We start from the raw sequence: 23,584 nt of genomic DNA, 5'->3' as shown, positions 1-23,584 counted from the left end.
TAAAGTTAAATTTGGCACTGCTTTTGTAATTCTCGTAGGCGTCGGAACTTCTGGCAGTTTCTGCTAGAACTTCTGACGACGTTGGGAGTTTCGACCCAAACTATTGGGACTTTCCGACAGTGGCTAACAAATTTGAACTTATCATTTGCAGTAAATTTTTAGATACGCCTATTCACCCTCCTCTAGGCATTGTTAGATCCTTTCAATTGGTATCAGAGCAAGGTCTTCTTTTAGCGCTTCACGGCATGAGAAGAAACAATGTTGGACACCAAAAAGATGCGAGCCGATGCCAAAGAGATGGTCGAGCAAATTGCAAAAGAGTTGATGGCTCAACAAACCAAGTTTTTCCAAGATGAAATAAAGAAGATGCAAGTTGAGATGAGCAAGATGAAGGAAGAGTTGAGCAAGAAAGTTGAAGATACTATAAGTGGGAAGAATGAAGCAACCAAAGACACCACAAGTGATGTTGCAGCAGGCGAGCATGCTCATAGAAAGGGAATGTATTCAAACATGAGCTTTGACTATGGACAACTCATCAAAGGTCCACCTCTACATTCTCCTTCCATCAACCTTGGCAAGCCAACACACTTTGATGGAACAAGATACACCGATTAGGCTTACAAGATAAAGATGCACCTCATCGCCGCAAGACTTTCGGAAGTTGTGGATGTTGATGTGATGATTCCTACCGATGAAGATAGAGAGATAACTTTAGAAAAAGCATTCAACCTCCATCAAAATGCACAAGCCATGTCCTTGCTTGTCTCAAGTTTGGGTCTGGATGAGTTCAACAAAGTGAATGGAATAGAAAGTGCTAAGCAAATTTGGAAGGTTTGAGAATATCATTTGAAGGAGACAAGAGCGTGAGAAAAGGTAACATGGAGCTACTTCATGGTGAATTGGATAGATTTGTGTTCTTGCAAGGTGAAACATGTTGGGGACCAATACTAAGGTACCCAAAGAGGAGGAGCAAATAACCATCAACATTGATTCATCCAAGCAGTCAAGAGCACGACTATAGCTCTAACCGACCCCTAAGTGCGCAAGCTTCGCCTCGCCCGGCCTCTGAGGGCTGGCTCTGCCTCACCCGACCTCTGAGGGTGGGCTATGCCTCACCCGACCTCTAGGGACGAGCTTCGCCTCGCCCGACACTGAGCCCACGGGCTCTGCCTCGCCCGACCTCTGAGGGCTGGCTCCACCTCGCCCAGCCTCTAGAGGGCAGGCTCCGCCTCGCCAGACACTGAGGCTGTGGGCTCCACCTCGCCCAACCTCTAAGGGCTGGCTCTGCCTCACCCAACCTCTAAGGGACAGTCTCTGTCTTGCCTAACATCTGGGGGTGGGCTCTACCTCGCCCGACCTCTGAGGGCTGGCTCCACCATGCCCGGTGATGTAGACAAGGACCGATCTTCCAAAAGGTGTGATAGCGTTGACTAGTGGAGACTCGACATTCATGATCTAGGCTTCGAACCAAGACTGATTTAGACCCCCACAACCATTACACCACTACTCCGTTGGTTATCAACCATGCGAACGCGATTGACCTCGTCGAGAAGGCTTTCCTGCAAGCGAATCGAGAACACCAGCAAGAATGAGATAAACACAATTTAAAATTGCAAATAAATATGAGGCTTATGATAATGAGAAGGAGTTCAAGTCTTTATTCAAAAAGGACTAATCGCCACATGCGAACAAGATCAAAAACTAGGGCCCTAGTTCATAGCAAGCAGCCTTGGCGGCACAGTAGCAGCAAAACGATATTTGTTTCATGAGGTAATCAAGAACTAAATAAAACCCAAACCCTAAGGAGAGCGACGGCTGCTATTTATAAAGTCTTAGGCATCACCCCCCTAGACGCGTCCCCTAATGGGCCCAAACATGATACACGGTCCAACGGACCAAAAGACGGTGTCACAGCACCCTGATAGATTCTGGATGCTTACTTGTTTCGATGATTCCCATTGATTCCGAAGGTCTTTTGATGTGAGACCACTTGTATTGGCTTTCTTATCAAATTAGCTTTCCACCCATATGTGGATCGTCGAAAACGGAGTCCGGATGCGTCCTGGGTGACCAGTTTAAGGCAGACTGGTCCTGAAACCCGAGATGGGCTCCAACTTTAGTTGGACTGGGCTTCCACCATGAGAAAGATGAATTGAACGCCCATGCTAGACCTCCTCCTCTCCTTGTCTTGTATGTGATGAAGAAGTGATGTCCTCATCACCCGGCCTCTTGGGGCAGGCTCCGCCTTGCCCGACACCGAGGCTGTAGGCTCTGCCTCGCCCGACCTCTGAGGGCTGGCTCTGCCTCGCCCGGCCTCTGGGGGCGGTCTCTACCTCACCCGACCTCTAGGGGGTGAGCTCCACCTCGCCTGACACCAAGGCTGCGGGCTCCACCTCACCCAACCTCTGAGGGCAGGCTCTACCTCACCCAACCTCTAAGGGCTGGCTCTGCCTCACCTGACCTCTAGGGGCGGGCTCTGCCTCGCCCGACCTCTAGGGGTGGGCTCCGCCTCACCTAACCCTTAGGTTTGTGATCCGCCTTGCTTAGCCTCTGGGGGGGACTCTACCTCGATCGGCCCTGAGGCCAGGGGGATTTGTCTCGCCCGATGGAGACCCATACCGCCGCCAACCACTCTAGGTCCAAGCGAATGGCCCTGGGTCAAAGCTCTGACACCAAGGAGGTGATCGGCACACCCTGATATAACCCATGGCCGTGACGAGCAATACCTAGGGATTCACATTAGGAACAGCGTTGGGTGTATCAGTGCTGTTCTACCTAACCCTCGTACGAGCATTGACAGGAACATCAGTTCACCATGACGTCCACAGGGATAGAGTGGAGCGCCACAACCGGGAGACGACGCCTGTGCATGGCGCCAGTGACGGATAGGGCCATGACATGAAGCTATCCCTATTGATGTCTACAGGGTCTACGGGACCCACATGAAAGAAAAGAAGGACCCGATGATCCTAGAGGATTTCTTCTCCTTCTCCTTCTCCTCTTTTCCCTCCACTATAACCCATGCTTTCCCTTGGCCTATAAAAGGGAAAGCAGGGTGTCCTATGAAGGGGACTCAAAAGCATCAAACCTCGAACCAATCAAAACACACGAGCACATAGCCGGTAAGCGACCGAACTCTCAGCACCCATTCCCTCCTCTCACCAGACACTTGGGACCTATCCCTCTCACGACTGTTTGTAACCCCTACTATGAACTTTTAGTCCTAGTAACACGAGTAGCGGCAATGAACTGTACATAGGGATATTCTACCCGAACCAGTATAAACCTCATATCCTCTTAGCACACCATCCGAGCCAGATGTGCAATATTAGAAATTTACTAGTCGGTGGCAACTCAAAACACCGACAGAACAACTCAAGCAATGTTTGATAGGCTTATGGCATTGGTCAACCGTATAAGAGCTCTTGGAAGCACCTAATGGGACGACAACAAGGTTGCTAGGAAGATGTTGAGAACTTATAGAGCCAAGAACAACATGCTAGCGTCCATGATCTTGGAAAGGCCCGGTTATGATGAGATGACACCCCAAGAAGTCCTTTCAAAGCTCAAGCATCATGAGTGTCTAGATAAAGATGCAATCAATGCTCAAAATCAAAATCCTAATGCAATGGGATACAACAAGAGTGCAACCCTTAAAGCAACTCAACAACATGGGGTTCAAGTCAAGAGAAGAAGAAGAAAGTGAAGGATGATTCCTCAAGTGAAGAAGAAGATTCTAATGCAGATATTGCATTTGTGATTAGGAATCTTAGAAAATTTATGAAGAAGAAGAGAAACTGTATGACTTATGGTGATAGAAGGAAGAGGTACAAGAAGAGGTTTTGCTATAGGTGTGGTAAAACCAGTCACATCATTGTCGATTGTCCTAAAGAGAAGAAGAACAAGTACAACAAGGATGAAGACAAGAAGAACAAAGACAAGAAAAGAGGTGAAGCTCATCTTGGTGAAGAATGGGAGTCAAATGATAGTGACTCTAGTGATGATGAGAAGAAGAAGAAGGGAGCCACAAACCTAGCTATCCACCACTCTTCATCACCAACCATGATCTTCCCCGACTTGGCTTCACCACCAAAGCTCTTCCCCAACCTAGACTCATCATCGAGGCTCTTCTCCAACCTCATCGACAATGAATACTACACTCTAACTTACCTCGTGGCTAAGGGGAGAAGGTACATAACTCACCCGATCCTTCTAGTGATGAGTATGATAGTTGTGATGAGAACATAGAAGAACTTGAAGCGACCATGATAAATAAATTTGGTAAAAAGGCCTTCACCAAGATAAAGACCCTAATGAAGAAATTAGAGAAGAGGGATAGGTGCTTAGAGTTGCAAGGTGAAATAATCATTGAAGAGAGAGATAAAAACCATGCACTTGAAGCATCTATCGCCGAGAAAAGAATGAAGGTTGAGAAGTTAATCATAGAATTGTCTTTAGCCAATGACTCAATTGGGAAATTGACTAAGGAACATTCTTCATTTAATGACACAATAGCTAGCCTCAAGAATAATAAATGTATAGCTCAAGAAAGCCTTACACGCTTGGAAGAAAAATACCATGATCTTGAGTTAAACTATAGCACTCTTTGGGCTAGCACTTCAACTTCTCCTAAGGCGACCGAAGACTCTAATGTCTCCACTAGTAATGGTTGTAAAAGATGCTATAAAATTGATGTAAATGCATATGCAACTAACCTTGTTCAGCTAGAGAAGTGACACAAAGAGATCACTAGGTTGAAGATGATCTTGAGGAATGGATGCAAGTGCTAAGAGCAATCCAACAAGACTATATACAAGTCATCAAGACACCCATCAATCAAGGAAGGCATTGGCTACAATAGGTATGATGGGAAGGCCAATGGAAGGAACATGATCAATGGTGTGCCTTGTGTAAAGTTTAACAAGGGTGTTGCCCTTGATGAGCTTATATGTAAGGCAACAACAAGGTCTACATTCTGAAGATGCCACCTACAAGTGACAAGACAATCAAGACAAAGCAATCCGAGTTTCCCAAGCCACAAGCACCACTTCCACGGTGCTTGCTAGTGATTATATGTGTTGTTGGGGCAAGGATGGCAAGATTGTGGTGAAGTATGTTGGTGCCCAAAAGAGGAAGGAGATCATGAGGAGAGTTTGGGTGCCCAAGTTTTATGTGACTAACCCCCTAGGATCCAAATCTTTTTGGGTACCTAAAACAAAAGCATGATTTGTCTTGCAGGAATACTCCTCCAGTTGAACAAGTTGGGTGTTGGATAGTGGATGCACCAATCATATGACCGGAGAGAAGGACATGTTCACATCATTCCAACCTAGTCATGACCAAAGTGGAAAGATTGTGTTTGGTGACAATGGAAAAGGAGAAGTTCTCAATTTGGGTAAAATTGTTATCTTAAATGACAATTCAATTTCCAATGTTTTACTTGTGAATTCGTTGAGATACAATTTGTTGTCCGTTTCACAACTTTGTGAGATGGGTTACAATTGTCTCTTTACGGATAAGGGTGTGGAAGTCTATAGAAGGGAGGATTCCTCTATTGCATTTATGGGTCATTTAAAAGGGAAACTCTATCTAGTTGATTTCACATCAAATAGAGTAAATCCTGAGACTTATTTAATGGCAAAATCTAGCATGGGTAGGTTATGGCATCGCTGACTTGCCCATGTTGGGATGAGGAACTTGGCCAAACTTCAAAAGGGCGAACACATCCTTAGACTAACAAATGTTTCTTTTGTGAAGATAGAATTTGTAGTGCATGCCAAGAGGGAAAGCAAGTTGATGCTAGACATCCCGTCAAGAATGTTGTGACAACCAAAAGGCCATTAGAGTTGCTTCATATGGACATATTTTGACCCATCGCTTATATAAGCATTGGTGGTAACAAATATGGTTTTGTAATTGTTGATGATTATTCTCATTTCACTTTAGTATTCTTTTTACGTGATAAGAGTGAAGTGCAAGGCATTTTCAAGAAGTTTGCAAGAAGGGCCCAAAATGAGTTTGATGTCAAGATCAAGAGAGTTAGAAGTGACAATGGGATGGAGTTCAAGAATACCAACGTTAAAGAGTTCCTTGATGAAGAAGGCATCAAGCATGAGTTCTCGGTTCCATACACTCCACAACAAAATGGAATTGTGGAGAGGAAGAACCAAACGCTCATTTAAGTCACAAGAGCAATGTTGGATGAATACAAGACTACAATCAACTATTGGGCGGAAGCGGTCAATACAACATGTCATGCCATCAACCGCTTATATCTTCACAAGAAAAGAGAAAAGACCGCCTACGAACTTCTAACCAATAAAAAGCCCAAGGTGGATTACTTTAGAGTTTTTGGATCTAAGTGTTTCATACTTAATAAGAAATCCAAAAGCTCAAAGTTTGCACCAAAGGTTGATGAATGATTCATGCTTGGTTATGGTACTAACGAACATGGATATCATGTTTTCAATAAAACCACTGGTTTAATTGAAATCACGGTAGACATGACTTTTGATGAAACCGATGGCTCTCAAAAGGAGCAAGCCAATATTGAGATTGTAGGTAATGAAAAAGCTCTGCACAAAGCTATCAAGAAGCTTGCCATTGGTGAAGTAAAGCCCGTCGAAAGACAAGATGAAGATGAAGAAACAATTGTGCATGTTGATCATGATCCTACCATTCATCATGGTTCATCCAATGAACTTGGTGAAGCTTCTGCAACAAGAAATAATCAAGATGGAAGATCAAATGGTGCACAATGTCATTCTCATGAAGATGGTGCTAACAAAGAGCAAGTCCAAATTCAACTCAACAATCAAGAAAGAAGTGAGACAACCCTCCACAAGACCATGGTGTTGATCCTCCAATCGATCATGACCATGATAATGAAGATGATGGCCCCATCCAAAGATCAACTCAAGTGCCACATCCTAGAGCGCATCAATCCATTCAACGGAATCACCCCGTTGATAACATATTGGGGAGCATCCGACAAAGGGTAACAACACGTTCTCGTTTAGCAAGTTTATGTGAACATTACTTGTTTGTTTCTCCTTTGGAACCTTGTAATGTGGAAGAGGCTCTTGATGATCTGGATTGGATGATAGCCATGCAAGAGGAGTTGAACAACTTCACTCGGAATGAAGTCTGGTCCTTGGTGGAAAGGCCCAAGAAAAATGTGATTGGAACCAAGTGGGTCTTCCACAACAAGCAAGATGAGCATGGCGTGGTGACAAGGAACAAGGCAAGGTTGGTGGCTCAAGGATTCACTCAAATTGAAGGCTTGGATTTTGGGGAGACCTATGCACCGGTGGCAAGGCTAGAATCAATTCGTATTCTCCTTGCTTATGCCGCACATCATGATTTCAAGCCATATCAAATGGATGTGAAAAGTGCATTTCTCAACGGCCCCCTATCTGAGTTGGTGTATGTGGAGCAACCACCGGGCTTTGAAGACCCCAAGTATCCCAACCACGTCTACAAGCTCGACAAGGCGCTCTATGGGCTCAAGCAAGCCCCTGGAGCTTGGTATGATTGCTTGAAGGATTTCCTACTCAAACAAGGGTTTGAGATAGAAAGGCCGATGCTACTTTATTTACTCACAAAGTCAATAATGATATCTTTGTTTGCCAAATATATGTCGATGACATAATATTTGGTAGTACTAATGTAGATTTTTGTGAGGAATTTAGTAGGATCATGATGAATAGGTTTGAGATGTCTATGATAGGAGAGTTGAAGTTCTTTCTTGGATTTCAAATCAAGCAACTCAAGGATGGCACGTTCATAAGTCAAACCAAGTACACCAACGATATGTTGAAGAAGTTTGACATGGATAGGGCCAAGCCCATCAAGACTCCAATGCCAACCAATGGACATCTTGACCTTGATCAATGAGGAAAGGACATCGATCAAAAGGTATATCGCTCCATGATTGGATCCCTCCTTTACCTTTGTGCATCTAGGCCTGATATTATGCTTAGTGTGTGCATGTGTGCAAGATTTTAAGCTAATCCTAAAGAATGTCACCTTATGGCCGTTAAGAGAATTTTTGATATTTACTGCACACTCATAATCTTGGCTTGTGGTTTCCTAAGGGCTCCACTTTCTAGTTAATTGGCTATTCCGATTCGGATTATGCTGGTTGCAAAGTAAATCGAAAGAGTACTACCAGGACTTGCCAATTTATTGGTAGGTCTTTGGTGTCTTGGAGCTCTAAGAAGCAAAACTCTATTGCTTTGTCCACCGCTAAAGTAGAATATGTGGTGGCTGGTGCATGCTGTGTCCAACTACTTTGGATGAAGCAAACTCTCAAAGACTTTGGTTGTGAGCTAACCAAGATTCCCCTTTTGTGTGACGAGAGTGCCATTAAGTTGGCAAACAACCCTATAAACCACTCTCGAACAAAGCATATAGACATCTGGCGTCACTTTTTGAGAGACCACAAAGCCAAAGGAGATATCACAATTCATCATGTGAGATCCGAAAAGCAACTAACTGATATATTCACAAAGCCCCTAGATGAGTCAAGATTTTGTGCTTTGAGTGAGCGAACTATCATTGATTCTTGTAACGTGGTTTGATGTCTTGCACATACTTTGTTTGATCTATCTAGGAGAAAAGACTTGCAAAAATATTGTGTGACTCCTTTAAAATCTATTTTATAGTTTTCATGTGTGACTATTGCTTTGTGGTAGTTGAATGAAATCTAGTCACACCTGAAAATGCAAGTGTCCATCATATTATTGCCCCACATGGCATGGTGATTTCAGGTTAGGGAGTTTTTCAGTTTTCCTGCATCGAAAGTCCCGGCTTAGGTCAGAACTCCCGACAACCGGAAGTCCCGGCTCATGCTGGAACTCCTGACTACCAGAAGTCCTAGCTCAGCGTCGGAACTCCCAATGTGTATGTGGCCCATGCCATTTTGGCCATCTGTTTTGACTGCGCCCGCACCCCTATTGACCTAGGGTTAAATCATTTTCACCCTAGCCTAGCCTATTTTACCACGCCACTCCTTTCTCTCCCCGTCCCTCCCCACGCACTCTTCCCCCTGGCGCCATGCTTGCCTCGCTGCCGCTACTGAGCCGCCCTACTCCAATCGGCACTCTAGGCGGTCAGAGCTTCTGGCGCCTCCCGTGGCCACCTCCGGTGCCCCTCCTCTTCCTCCCTCCTTCCTAGAAATCATGGCATCACCCCTTCCTCCAACCTCCTCTATGTGTGCCCCTATTGTAGTTCAAGATCATGTGGAGGTGTGGATTCCGGTTGTGGAATTGCTCGTGCTTGTGGATTTTCTCAAGGACATCGCCCTTGCTGTGGATTTGAAGTTTCTCCATCTCTTCTTCCCTCTCAAGGTACTAACCATGTAGCACTAACCCTAACTCCAATGTACCTTGAATATTGCTTCTATTCTTCTTTCCCCTCTTCTCCTCTACCTCCTTTGCATGAATGCGTGCCTAGATCTAGAGCCCCATGCCTAGGATGGCACTCACGGTTGTTGGAACTCCCGGCAGCCAGGAGTCCCATCTCATGCTGGCATTTTTTACGCTGTGAATTTCTTCCCATGCATGTTTCTCCATCTCTACGTGCTCATTCACCTCTGCTGTTCTTGGTTCTTAGTCTCGTTTCGTCCTCTTCATAGCCTTGGACAATGATAATCCTCCGAGATGCCACAAGAAGAGATCCAAGCGCAATCAAGATTGCACCGCTGCACGTGGCCATAGTGGTCAAGGATCGTCTATTGCTGCTCCTTCTCAGCCAGCTCGAGCCTTTGTTGGAGATAATCCAATTGTGGATGAAGAAGAAGAAGACCTCGAGTGTGCCAGCCGCACCATCTATGTTTGTGAACCGGTACTTTAGTGACGAGTCTATGTTGGCACTCTTTTAGTGACTTATCTAGTTGCTCTTTGGTCATGGTGATTGCTCTCCTAGATAGTTGGTATGGTTGGCTCTAGGTTAGGGGAACTGGTCAATCCTTAGTCGAGTTAATCAGTAGCTTTTGCTTCGCTTTAAAATCCATGCACATCATCGCTCGTCGTTGCGCGGTCCATGTCAACAGTGACCACGCGCGTACTACCGCTACTTGGCCGTTCTTGGCCATGGTCATGTCCGTGGTTGGCCTTGCAGGCTGCCGGCCGTGCGTCGGGCTGAGATTGGCCTCGACCACCTCCATGGGCACATACTGCGTTGTAGGTTGCTATGGCATGGCCGTCATATGCGTGCTATCTACCAGGCCATGCATGGGCCAAGGCAATGCCCCAACAGCTGCCGCATGATTGATGTGGCACCCGTCTTGCCACTCAATCCACCTACTACCGAGTCGCTGTCTGCATTCACTTTTTTGTCATGTTCCTGCCCTTTCTCGTGGTGTCAATGCCTTTCTCGTGCAACTGTTGTTCCACTGCTGCCATTCGCACCCTGCCAAGACTGAGCGGTCCCATCTTGGCAGCCCATGGCACGCTCCCTCTGAGCCTCACTGTGCAGATGCTCCCTCTCATTTAACGCAGCCTTGGTCGAGGTTGTCCAAGCCTGGAAGCCGCTGCCCCGTCTGCCTTGCCACCAACAGAGCCATGCCATTTCACAAGCTTATACACATGGTTCATGATACCCCACCTCGATTCGGTGCTCCAGTAGCTAGGATTGGAGGCTCGCTAGCAGCCGACCCGCACCAAGGTGTAGAAGAGCCTTGTTGTCGACCAATTCGGTGTTTTGCCATCGCCGGTCATCTCACCGCCGTAGTATGGCACGTTTTGGGGGTAAGTCTATACGCTTGGTCTTAGTTCAATTCAAGTCAACTATAGACTCATTTGAACCCCCTAGTGTCAATGCTTGCCCTAGCTTCACTAAAGGACCCACTGGAGGTGAGTTCTCGCAACCATGCCCCTCTTGGTATGTTGCCGCCGCCATTGCTCGCAAGTGGCCAGCGCCACACAGGGCCTCTCCATCCTCATCAACGCATCGGCTGCTCTAGTGGTATCCTAGGGCACCTCCCAGTATCCCACCGTTGTCCATCGTCGCCGTCTGAACCATAGGTGGTGGTCGGTCCTGTAGCTGGCTTGAATGGGTCCCTTTTGCTCCGGGCAACCACGGTTCACCGTCGGCCACCGTGCCATCACGCGGATGTGTTGGGGACTGGCTTAGTGAGAAGGCGACTTCTTTGGGGTGGTTTTCGCAAAGCTTAAGGCTGAGGAAACAGTGCGGCATCGCCGTGCGTGTTTAATCTAAACGGCAGGATCCTTTCAGCAATACGTGCCGTGTGTGCGGGCTCTTCTGACCTTGGGCTGTGCTGGGCTGTCACAATGTGTGCACCGCTTCACCTCCCGCCTAGGTCGCTGGGCTGTAGGGCCGAATGCTTGCCACCGGCCCTTTTTGTTTTCTAAAGTATTTTCTAATTTAGTTTCTAAGGTAAACTTGTAAATTCAATATAAAATTGTGTAGTTAACCAAAAATTATGAAACCAATTTTGTTAGGTTCCTAAAATCATGATCTATTTGCTAGTATATTTTGTTCACATAGTTTTATAATATTTTTAGGAGTTATCTAATTAATTTGAGATACTTAATATTGCAAGATATAAACTTGTAGGAATTGTTGTGATAAATTAGTGATAGTGTTGGCTCTGAAACTTTCATAGTAAATTCCTAACATTATTGGGTGCTCTCTATAATTTTTGTAGCTCCATAATAATTAGTTTGCTAAGGTAGTTAAATGAGCCCTAGTTCGAAAATATATATTTAATCAACAAAATGCTAAAACACCTTGGGATTTTAAAACTAGAACAATTTTTGAAAAACAATGCCTTATTTGACAACATGGATATGTAGCCTAGCACGTTAGTTATTAGAGCTATCTCGTTAGCTTGTGGAGCATAATCGTATTTTAGAGTTATAGTTGCCGTTGATTATTTACGTCTCTACGTTGCATCCACATATATCATAATAGGAACAACGATGGATCATGGAGTCAACCAAAGTAGTGGAAAAGATGGTGCCTGATGATTGTGTCGCCATGATGGAATGCTAACTTTTGATTATATCTTACCCAGGCAAGCCCCGATGCATAACCCCTATTATTCTGCACTTTATCTTATGCTTGTGCATTAAGTTTTAAGGAGTTGAATGAAAACCACTTGCATATATATATCCTTATCCTATGAGTCCTACTAGTATGTCAGGATCGTGTAGATTGCTATGCTATAGGATCTGATAGAAGTCGAGTGATTACCTGTCACTCGCGAGAGATAGGAAAGATATTATTGTTGTTATTATATTACTATCACATGGAATATATATGAAGGATAATAGGAGACCGAGCGGAATGGTACTTTGGATCTGGTCTTGGTTAGGCATTCGAGCGAGGCTTGGATTGCACTTGTTCCGCCTATGTCGATTGAGTACCGTCTGATGCTGTGGATGGTAGTCCGGTCATAGACTTATTATCCTGAGCACATACTTGCTTATAGGAGTGGAAAGGTTCATTACGCTCTTGTCGTTGGTTTCGTCTCTTTTCAGACTGACTGATTAGAGGCGGGGAAAGGTGGAGGTCTAAGCGCCATACTAAGACTAGGTCTCAAGTGTGGGGGCTTGGAGTCCAAGTTTGGATGGGGACCTGGACCCCTTGATAGGAGTGGAGCGGGTTGGTCTTGTTTGTGCCTGGGGTACAAGCGAGGCGTGTTTTTTGGGGTACCCAGCTAGAATACATTAGTTCACGAATTGCTATTTATGTGAGATGGTACGACTGGGCAATGGTCTAGCACCATAGTAAGAACTGGAACTTGAAAGGTGATAAAATAGTTCTGATTGCTTACCACATGTTTGAAAGTAGCATAGGTGCTTACATACAATGGTTAGTTAATAAACTAATGATGACTGCTAATAAAATTGAATATAAGGACACACATTTAGTAATGCTTCCGTATATGCAATAACCCACAAGCCAAATAATCCTTATATATCCTTGGAGTCTTTTATTTTCCTCCTATCGGGTAAGTCTTGCTAAGTATAATCGAGTACTCAGGGTTTTATTCCCCCTGTTGCAGGTGATCGGAGGATACTTAGAGCTAACTCTTGTGTGTTGTAACCTCCTGGTGGGCTCAGAGAGGATTCCTTCACGCTATGACTATAGTGTTTATTTATGACCCTCACTAAACATTTTTAAAAGAAAAGATGTAAAAATCTAATAGCATCTCTGTATATAAATGTCCACTACATTAATGCTCCACCATGTCATTAAATTAATCTTTGCTTCCTCTATAACTCTGATAACATTGTTATATTCCGCTGTTATAATCAATTGAGGTAATATTCTATTACTGTAACAAAATGATGCAAGAAATGACTTAAGAATGATATAAGCTATATTCTCTCATTTATTATCCTAATTGAAAAATGTGGATTTTCGAGTTCTCCCTTGGCATGTGCTCGATGGGACTACGTAGTTTAGTGTCCTCTCTTGAGTACTTAGTGCCTAATGGAAGACAAGTGCTCCTGGAAGGCATTAGATTAAGCGGTTCTACCACAGGTGGTATCGGAGCATAAATGGGGAAATAAAGCTTCAAAATCATTTTCTAAACTAAAATTTGACAACCTATTTTTGCAAAATGTTTGGGCGTTAACTACGAAATATATAAGTAGCCCTATTGCTATGGTTAAGCATCTAGAATAGGTTTAACTAGGCTTTCTCCGATGGACTGACTCTCGCATAGTATACGATCTTTAAGTCAGTCGTGCTAGTAATACCTTAGTCATCATGACCGTATTGCTAGTAGATGCGCCCTTCATAGATGTCATGCGAGTCGTATTGTGCATGACTGGCTAGCCCTTGTTCGGGAATTACTACTGAACTATGGCTTCGTGCTTCACGTTCGCATGTGGTTCATGCCTACCGTGACCCACGTCTCCCTGTACTCCTTTCTACGCTATTGTCGGACCCTTGCCCTATAGCTGTACTAGTCGTTAATGGCCTCGAACGTCGCTCGCCTCAAACGCGTGAAAGATTCGGTCGATTCATTTGTAGTGGCCCCACACAGGAACCAAAGGTGGACTGCGCCAAGACCACTGATCGCTCTGCCATTATAAGCAGGGCCTAGCCTAGCCATTGGTACCACCACTCAGTGCACTCTAGCTCGCCTAGCTTTTCCTTTTGAGCAAGCTTTCCGCCTAATCCTCCCTTGCAACCACCCACCAGGGATGGTAGGAGCCTGGGTTAGCAGTTACTGCCTAAACACTGAGGGTTTTTCCAAAATCCTATATGCCACCCTACAAAAACTCAAAATCAAGGATCGTCCTGAGTATGAGGGCCGTGAGTCTGAGAAACTTGGCATTGAGCGGTGTGAAGTTACAGTCTATATTAGAAAGAGTGAGGAGTTCCCCGACATCACTAAGGCATGGAATGTGACCGCAACCGGGTTTCACTTTGTCGATACCTACCTAGTTGTGGCCCACAAAGCCTTGCGGCACCTTTGCCAGATCTATGAAGAGCCCATTGCTCGTACCCCCATGAGATTCTTTCCGCCTTTGGAAAAGAATCGACAGGTATGGAGGGCTCGCATGAAGGTTTTGCAAGGGCGAGATGCGCAAGACAGCCCATCCGTGGTGCACTTGACCATGTACCTGCTTGCTCTAGATGAGCAGTATGACTGGCAAGCCTCAGAGCTGAGGAAGTGCCTTCGCCGAGCCGAGGAAGCTGAGATCTTCTCTAGGATGCTCCAGGTGTAGCTCACTGAAGCTCATGCTAGTGTGGTAGCCACAGAGAGTCATGGGACTGCCATGTCAGAAGCCCTAAAGGAGGCCAAAGATCAGCATGCCCATCAGCTAGGAGAGGCCTACCTTGTCACCAGGGCTAAGCATAGGATGATGGCCGCTGAAAGGCAGGATCCCTTGATCTTGGAGGGAATTCTTGTCCACCCGTCGAAAAGAAGTAGAACCGGTGTTGCAGTACCACCAGCAGCTCCACCCTCAGAGGTATCAGAAGTAGAGCCCTTGCTTCCCCTCACTCAGCCACTGCCGAGAGAGGAGGTGGATCCATAGCCAGGGCGGTAAAAGAATCCATCGAGCCCAGGAATGAAGATGTGTGCTTCGACAAAGTAGATTAGTTGCCTTGGGAAGATGTACCCGTAGTTAGTGGTGCCTTTTGTCGCTATCCTCCAGTATTGTAATCTTTCCGTTGTATTTCATCCGTAGTTGTTGAGATTGTCTGGTCGTAGGGAAGGTGAATGATATGTCAAGAGTGGGAGAGTAAGTGCTTGTACATTGTACCAATATAAGGACGTTTGAAATGTGCATTTTCTATATTTCGTTGGGTTTATTGCGTCCATCTACCCTTAGGTCTCGTTAGACATGCTTAGGGTTTTCAAGGATGATGTTAAGTGGGTTACAAGAGAGCAACCATTCAGATGCCAGTAGATCGGCCATGATGGGATAACGTAGGGCACTCTATCGACTAATTATGGATGTCCCAGCAGAACACTTGAATCTCTTTAAATCAAATCCATTGTGGGATTTGAATTCATTGTCCCTTGTTGTGGAAACCTTATTGTCTGAATCTCCCCTTGCAATACTCCTTGGATTCTATGGTCTATGCCCCCACCGCCTTCATTGCGTGTAAGTTGGTAATAGTTGCCTGGTTAATAGCTTATGGTGCCGTGATGAAACCAAGGGCCCCTATGGAATAGCTGCCACATGGTGATGCTGCTTAGCATGCGTTGGTATCGAGGTTGTTGACCAAGTACCTTTACCAAGTTACACTGTCGTACCGCTCTTGCAACAAAATATTCTCCTTTGGAAAAATATCCTTGTGTTCTAACGGGAAATGCACAACGGGTTGATGGAGTAGTGCTCTTTCAAGTAACTAAGTTATTATGGTTTTGGAAGAAGTGCATGGATGTCTTGATCTCAGTCCATACGAAAGGCAAGCGCATACTGTAGTCAAGGAAGGGAAGGGAAGGAAAAGAAGAGCAATAAAGAAAAGTTAGCCATGGGTAGTCGGGAGTGATTGGAAAAACCTAAGTGGACGTCATGTCCCAAGCCCTATGTCCTGCTCGACCATGCTATGCACGCCGGTCACTATTGCCGCATGCCCTACGGACGTCGTCAGTGTCAGGGACCACTAGCAGTCTGTCCTCACATAACCATGGCATTATGCCGCATCCACCGTACTCATGCACTGTGCGCTTCCCCTTTTCCTAGCACCCTATCGGCTCTTGAACCCCACCCTCACTCCCATACCGGACCCCCCCTTTCCCCTCTCCTTTTCTTCTCTTGGTAACACAGCCGCCTGCATGCCTCCCCATTGAGCAAATTCCCTCCCCTCTCCCTTATCCTCCATTCGCTCAAGCTCACGCAGGGAGCACACCGTGGCTGACTTTTTTCCCACCTCCGTTCGCCATTATAAGATGCCTTTGATCTCCTCTTGCACCCCATTCCCCTCGAATCCAAAGTAGAGCTATGAGATCCAGTCGTCGCTCATAGAACTAGGGTCGCCTGTCAGAGATGATCATGTAATCTAAGAAGAAGGGATCTGGTTTTTGTCAAAGAAGTTCAAGTCCACCGTTGGTTAGTTTGGTCTTAAGGTTCATGATGTTTGAGTTCTCAGTCTCTTGTTTTCTGGATCTGTTGGACATACGCCATGTTTTGGATAATCATTTTCTTGTTATTTCTCCATTGTCCTCATCTATCTCGACTTTTGGATTAAACCTTGGTTGTACTAGGTTGCTCTTAACCGGGTATCTCTAAATCCCGGTGTGGTTTAGTGTTCGACGTTGTGTAATCTTTCGTGTAATTTTAGATCTGCGAAGTGTAATCATATTTTCCGCTTTCTAATTCTTGTTTCGAATCTCAGGACGAGATTCTTTTAAGGGGGGAAGATTGTAACACCCCTGGTGTTACAAGTTTGCTTAGCACCAAGATTTAGGTCCGAGAGGAATTAACCAAACAAGTTTTCGGGTTTTAAAATTTTAAAACACACATGAAATGATAAACAAACCCTGTGTGACTCCCTTTTATGGTTTAGAGAAATCAAATAAATAACCAAATTAATTTACTTAGTGCGTAAAAGTGCTAATGAAAATCCTAACGAGAAAATAGAATAAGTAGTTTTAATTGTTTGGCACCAAAAGCAATTTTTATAAACAAAAATAAAATATAACTTGTGTATAGTCCTTATGTTAAGATGGTGAGCAAGTGGTGTAGTTGAAAATGCAACTTTAATTTTTGAAAGCAAATATTGTTAATTAGTGTTCTTGAGAGCTCAAAGATCAAATATGAAATTAAGATAAGCCTTTTTCGTTAAGTCGGCAAACACTTGAATTTATGTTTAAAGTACCATTTGTAGCGAATTATATTGAGCAAAATAATTAAAGAGTGCTTAAATATTTTGCTCCTATGGGTTGGTATAAAGTATGGACTATTGTGTGAAATACTTGTTGGCTGAAGTTAATAAGGTATTGACATTTTAAAAATTATGGCAAAAGTGTTAATGGATGTTTAGTTCAAGCTAAACTCTTGACTTTCTAAGACTAAATGGAAGTAGACAATGTAGTTTCAGCATTCAAATCCTAACTAAATTGTTTAAACACCAGCTTTATGTTTTCGTATTGTTGATTGCCTCTAAGTGAGCCCTTGAGCATGGTATAGGTCGTAGTGGTGTTGGATGTTACGTTGCCCTCTTAATAATTGCTCAAACTGCGTTGCAACGATATGTGAACCATGTCGTTAGTGTCCTGCTCGTGAACCGGTACTTCAGTGATGAATCTATGTTGGCACTCTTTTAGCAACTTATCTAGTTGCTCTCTAGTCATGGTGATTGCTCTGCTAGATAGTTGGTATGCTTGGCTCTAGCTTAGTGGAACTGGTGGAACCATAGTCGAGTTAATCAGTAGCTTTTGCTTTGCTTTAAAATCCATGCACATCACCGCTCATCGTTGCGCGGCCCGTGTCTACAGTCACCACATGTGTGCACTGCCACTACCTAACCGTTCTTGGCCATGGTCATGTCCATCGTCGGCCTTGCGGGCTGCCGGCTGCCTCCGCGGGCCCGAACTATGACGTAGGGCTGCTTCGGCGTGGCCGTCGCGTGCACGCTGCTGGCCAGGCAGTGCGCAGGCCAAGCCAATGTCGCAATAGCCGCCACATGACTAATGTGGCACCCATCTCGCCGTTCGATCCACCTATCGCCGACTCGCTGTCTGCATCTGCTTTTCCGTCGCGTTGCTACCCTTTGTCGCAGTGTCAATGCCTTTCCCGCATGACCGTTGTTCCACTACTACCGTCCGCGCCCTGCCAAGACCGAGCGGTCCCATCTTGGTAGCCCATGGCATGCTCCCTTTGAGCCTCACCATGCGGATGCTCCTGCTCATTTAACGTAGCCATGGTCAAGGTTGTCCGAGCCTAGAAGCCGCTGCCCCATCTGCCTTGCCGCCAATGGAGCCACGCTGCTTCGCAAGCTTATACGCATGGTTCATGATACCCCACCTCAATTTAGTGCTCTAGCAGCTAGGATTGGAGGCTCGCTAGCAGTCGACCTACATCAAGGCGCAGGCGAGCCTTGTTGTCGACCAATTTGGTGTTTTGCCGTCGCCGGACATCTCACCGCCGTACTATGGCACGTTTTGGGGGTAAGTCTATACACTTGATCTTAGTTCAATTCAAGTCAGCTGTAGACTCATCTTAACCCATGGTGTCGGTGCTCGCCTTAGCTTCATTGAAGGTCCCACCGGAGGTGAGCTAACGTGACCATGCCCCTCTCGGAATGCTACCGCTGTCGCTGCTCGCACGTGGCCAGCGCCACACAGGGCCTCTCCATCCTCATCAACGCATCGGCTGCTCTAGTGGTATGACACTGGTGCTCACGCACCACTTTTTTTTCTCTCCACCCTCCTCGTTTAGTGGAACAGCTACGCCATCACCGCGAACCACCGCCTTTCACCGCAGCGTATCCTATGGCACCTCCTAGTATCCCACCATTGCCCATCGTCACCGTCTAAACCATAGGTGGCTGTCGGTACTATAGTTGGCCTAAACGGGTCCCTTTTGCTAAGGGCAATCACGGTTCATCGTCGGCCGCCGCGCCATCACGCGGACGCGTCGGGGAGTAGCTTAGTAAGAAGGCGACTTCTTTGGGGGTGGTTTTCACAAAGCTTAAGGCTGAGGAAATAGTGCGGCGTAGCAGTGCATGTTTAATCTAAACGGTGGGGTCCTTTTTCTGTAATTCATGTCGTGTGCGCGGGCTCTTCTGGCCTTGGGCCATGCTAGGCTATCGCAATGCGCGCACCGCCGCACCTCGCGCCTGGGTCGCTGGGCTGCTGGGCCGAATGCTTACCACCGACCCTTTTTGTTTTCTAAAGCATTTTCTAATTTAGTTTCTAAGGTAAACTTGTAAATTCAATATAGAATTATGTAGTTAACCAAAAATTATGAAACTAATTTTGTTAGGTTCCTAAAATCATGATCTATCTGCTAGTATATTTTGTTCACATAGTTTTATAATATTTTCAGGAGTTATCTAATTAATTTGAGATGCTTAATATTGTAAGATATAAAGTTGTAGGAATTGTTGTGATAAATTGATGATAGTGTTGGCTCTGATACTTTCACAGTAAATTCCTAACATTATTGGGTGCTCACTATAATTTTTGTAGCTCCATAATAATTAGTTTGCTAACGTAGCTAAATGAGCCCTAGTTCAAAAATATATTTTAATCAATAAAATGCCTAAACACCTTGGGATTTTAAACTAGAACATTTTCTAGGAAACAACGCCTTATTCGACAACATGGATACATAGCCTAGCACATTAGTTATTAGAGCTATCTCGTTAGCTTGTGGAGCGTAATCGTATTTGAGAGTTGCAGTTGTCGTTGATTATTTATGTCTCTGCGTTGCATCCACGTATATCATAATAGGAACAACGATGGATCATGGAGTCGATCGAAGTAGCGGAAAAGATGGTGCCTGATGATTGTGTCACCATGATGGAATGCTAACTTTTGGTTATATCTTACCCAGGCAAGCTCCGGTGCATAACCTCTATTATTCTGCACTTTATCTTGTGCTTGTGCATTAAGTTTTAAGGAGTTGAATGAAAACCACTTGCATATATATATCCTTATCCTTTGAGTCCTACTAGTATGTCAGGATCATGAAGATTGCTATGCTATAGAATCCGGTAGAAGTCAAGTGATTACCTATCACTCACGAGAGATAGGAAAGATATCACTCACCGACTAATTGGAGGTGGGGAAAGGTGGAGGTCTAAGCGCCATACTGAGACTGGATCTCAAGTGTGGGGGCTTGGAGTCCAAGTTTGGACGGGGACCTAGACCCCTTGACAGGAGTGGAGTAGGTTCGTCTTGTTTGTGCCTAGGGTACAAGCGAGGCATGTGTTTCTAGGTACCCAGCTAGGATACATTGGTTCGTGAATTGTCATTTCTGTGAGACGGGATGACTTGGCTATGGTCTAGCACCGTAGTAAGAACCAGAACTTGAAAGGTGATAAAATAGTTCTTATTGCTTACCACATGCTTGAAAGTAGCATAGGTGCTTACATAGAATGGTTAGTTAATAAACTAATGATGACTGCTAATAAAATTGAATATAAGGATGCACGTTTAGTCATGCTTCTGTAGATGCAATAACCCACAAGCCAAATAATCCTTACATATCCTTGGAGTCTTTTATTTTCCTCCTGTCGGGTAAGTCTTGTTGAGTACAATCGAGTACTCACGGTTTTATTCCCCCTGTTGCAGGTGATCGGAGGATACTTAGAGCTGACTCTTGTGTGCTGTAACCTCCTGGTGGGCTCAGAGAGGATTCCTTCATGCTACGACCGTAGTGTTTATTTTTAGGGAAAACAGTGTTTTTGCCCCTGTCTAGAAGTTCAATTGTGATTTTACCCTTATTTTTCAACTTTGTGATTTTACCCCTGTTATATTGAAACAAAGGAGCAGTTTGCCCCTAGTTTGGATGTCCATTATTTAGTGGCTGATTAAATGATTTAAAAAAATAGAACACATAAAATTAGATGCAAAATGACTGAAATGCCCTTATCACAGTTATCCCATCCGCACCGTGTCCACCGGTGCCTATTGGGAAGGGCGCGCGACATTGATGTGGGAGGCACGGCCGGTGGGCTCATGGCATAGCAGGCATAGCAAGGCGGGTGCTACGGTGGGTGCAGCGGCCGCGATGGGGGCACGGCTAGGAGGGCACTGTGGCCGTGTGAGCTCATGGCGCGATGGGTGCCGCTGGGCAGGCATCGCGGCATGGCTGGTGGGCGCGCTACGCGGTGGGTGCGCAGCCGCGTAGCTAGGCAGGCGCAGCAAGGCAGGCGCTGTAGTGGGTGCGGCAGCCACATCAGGGCCCTGGCTCGGCGGGCGCTGCAGCCGTGCGAGCTCGTGGCCCAGCGGGTGCCGTTGGGTGGGCATCGTGGCATGGCCGGTGGGCGCGCTGTGCTGCGGGTGCGCAGGCGCGTAGCTCCCTCTCTCACCTCTACCTCTCGCCACCGGTTTGCTTGCTCACTCTCCTTCTCCGCCCTCACCGAAGCCACCACCATCACTGTGCTCTTCCTCTGCTCTACCCTATCTCCCTCTCTGCTCCACCCCACTAGACCAACGACGACGCATAGTTGCTCCGCTCGCTCTCTCTCTCTCTCTGCCTTGCTCCCTTCTCTCTCCCTTTCCTCTCTCCGTCTCACACTTTCTCTCTGCCTCTCCCACGACTGAGCCAATAGGGGGATGAGGATGGACCAAGGCCGTTCGCCCTAGGCCATGTCGCCTTGGCCAATGGACGGGTGACACTTCACCTTATGGGTCCTGCCTGTCATTGGTACAGAGACCCACCCCCTCTCTCTTTCTCTCTCTGTAGACTCGGTCTTCGTAGACCAAAGGGAGAAAGAGGATAGGTCTATAGATCAGTGCACAGGCATAGTGCCGGTCAGCTCTGACCTCTGACTAGCCACACGCCTTAGACTCTAAGCCACAGGGAAAATGCTATGTGCATATAGGGGAAAAAGTCTAATTCCAAATTAGGGTAAAATCACAATTAGGCATAACAAACAAGGGCAAAATCGCATGGGCATTCATGTCCTTTTGTACAAAGTTTAACACCGTTAGGGGTAGATGACGGAGCAGGGGCAAAATGGTGCTTCATTTTGAAATCATAGGGGTAAATTCACAAAGTAAAAAAAATAGGGGCAGAATCACAATTTTGATACAAAACAAGGGTACAAACGCAAGAGCCCCTTATTTTTAACCCTCATTAAAGGTTTTTATAAGAAAAGATATAAAAATCTGCTAGCATCTCTTGTATATAAATGTCCACTATGTTAATGCTCCATCATGTCATTAAATTAATCTTTGCTTTCTCTATAACTCTGATAACATTGTTATATTCTGCTGTTATAATCAATTGAGGTAATATTCTGTTACTATAATAAAGTGATGTAAGAAATGACTTAAGAATGTTGTAAGCTATATTCTCTCATTTATGATCCTGATGGAAAAATATGGATTTTCGAGTTCTTTTTTGGGGTGTGCTCGATGGGACTGCGTAGTTTAGTGTTCTCTCTTGAGTACTTAGTGCCTAATGGAAGATAAGTAGTCCTAGGAGGCATTAGATTAGGCGGTTCTACCATAGTTTCCACTCATAAGCTTCTCAAGATTTCCAATAAGATCTATTACGGCTGTAAGGGAACTTAAGAAGAAAGCTAAAAAAGGCAAAGGCAAAGGTGCTTTGGGCTCTCGCTCTCGTCGTGGTGCTTCACCTCCCGCTGCTTCTCTGGCTTCTAGTGCTGAGCCACTCACTTCTTCCTCCTCGACTAAGAATCCTAGCAAGTTCAAGTTTCTCATGACCTGCATGTTTGGACAATGCTATGCTAGTGCTCAACATGAGCATGACATGCAAGAGAGGCTCTATCATTTGGAACAGCAAGCCGGTATTGAGTCTTCACCACTGCTGCCTTTTGTGCCTCCCCATGATCCTCTGGCGCTCCATGATGAGGCTTGTGTGGCATACATGGATGATGCTTCTTCTCGCCCTCATGGCAAGAGTAAGGCCATTGCTACGGATGAAGATTACATCGAGGAAGACGATGATGACGACGACGATGATGGTGATGATGGTGACCATGATGATGAGGAGGACTACAAGGACGAGTAGTCATTTCTCCCATGCGGCCTACCCCTTTTGGCACTTGTTGACAAAGGGGGAGTGTTAGGCTTTGATTATCATATAATAAGTTAGTTGGCTTGTGAGACTTTAAAACTTTTAGCTTGTATTAACTATGTCGTGTGATGGCACTATGTGATGGACAACTATATATGTGTGTATGATGGATGATTGTAGGACAAGTAATACTTATCTATTAGATTGTGCTTGTGTTTACTTGTGTTGATGGTTGTTATTTTTTATGTCCATGTGTTGTTCAAGTTTCACTTTGAGATCTTGGCCATCATATTCTCTTTTACTTGTTGTGTGAATATAACATGTCATATTGCATGTCTTTTTCATGGATATATACTTGTTCACATACACTTGTTGCACCCCATGAATTATAAAATTTAGGGAGAGCTTTTGTGTATTGATATATGCAAATG

At 45.3% G+C, this 23,584-nt stretch overlaps 1 protein-coding gene across 1 annotated transcript; it reads left to right on the top strand.

Moving 5' to 3' along the window:
• Positions 1-297: 297 nt before the first annotated feature.
• On the top strand, positions 298-23,147 carry LOC136470441 (uncharacterized). The gene is made up of 3 exons (XM_066468290.1): positions 298-500; positions 3,684-4,190; positions 22,868-23,147. Exons 1-3 carry the CDS (start codon positions 298-300, stop codon positions 23,145-23,147), a joined length of 990 nt encoding a protein of 329 aa, XP_066324387.1.
• The last annotated feature ends 437 nt before the right edge of the window (positions 23,148-23,584 follow it).

Source organism: Miscanthus floridulus, chromosome 8 (assembly GCF_019320115.1).
Source record: "Miscanthus floridulus cultivar M001 chromosome 8, ASM1932011v1, whole genome shotgun sequence".
NCBI lineage: Eukaryota > Viridiplantae > Streptophyta > Magnoliopsida > Poales > Poaceae > Miscanthus > Miscanthus floridulus.
Note: the sequence above shows the minus strand (reverse complement) of the source record. Positions and strands in the feature narration are given on the sequence as shown.

Bases quoted from the DNA above. Each gene is read 5' to 3' on its own strand.
- LOC136470441 (XM_066468290.1), top strand. From the start codon at position 298: ATGGTCGAGCAAATTGCAAAAGAGTTGATGGCTCAACAAACCAAGTTT. The intron at 501-3,683 runs GTATTCAAACAT...ATGGGGTTCAAG, and splicing joins CATGCTCATAGAAAGGGAAT to TCAAGAGAAGAAGAAGAAAG. The intron at 4,191-22,867 runs GTACATAACTCA...ATGCTATGCTAG, and splicing joins CTCGTGGCTAAGGGGAGAAG to TGCTCAACATGAGCATGACA.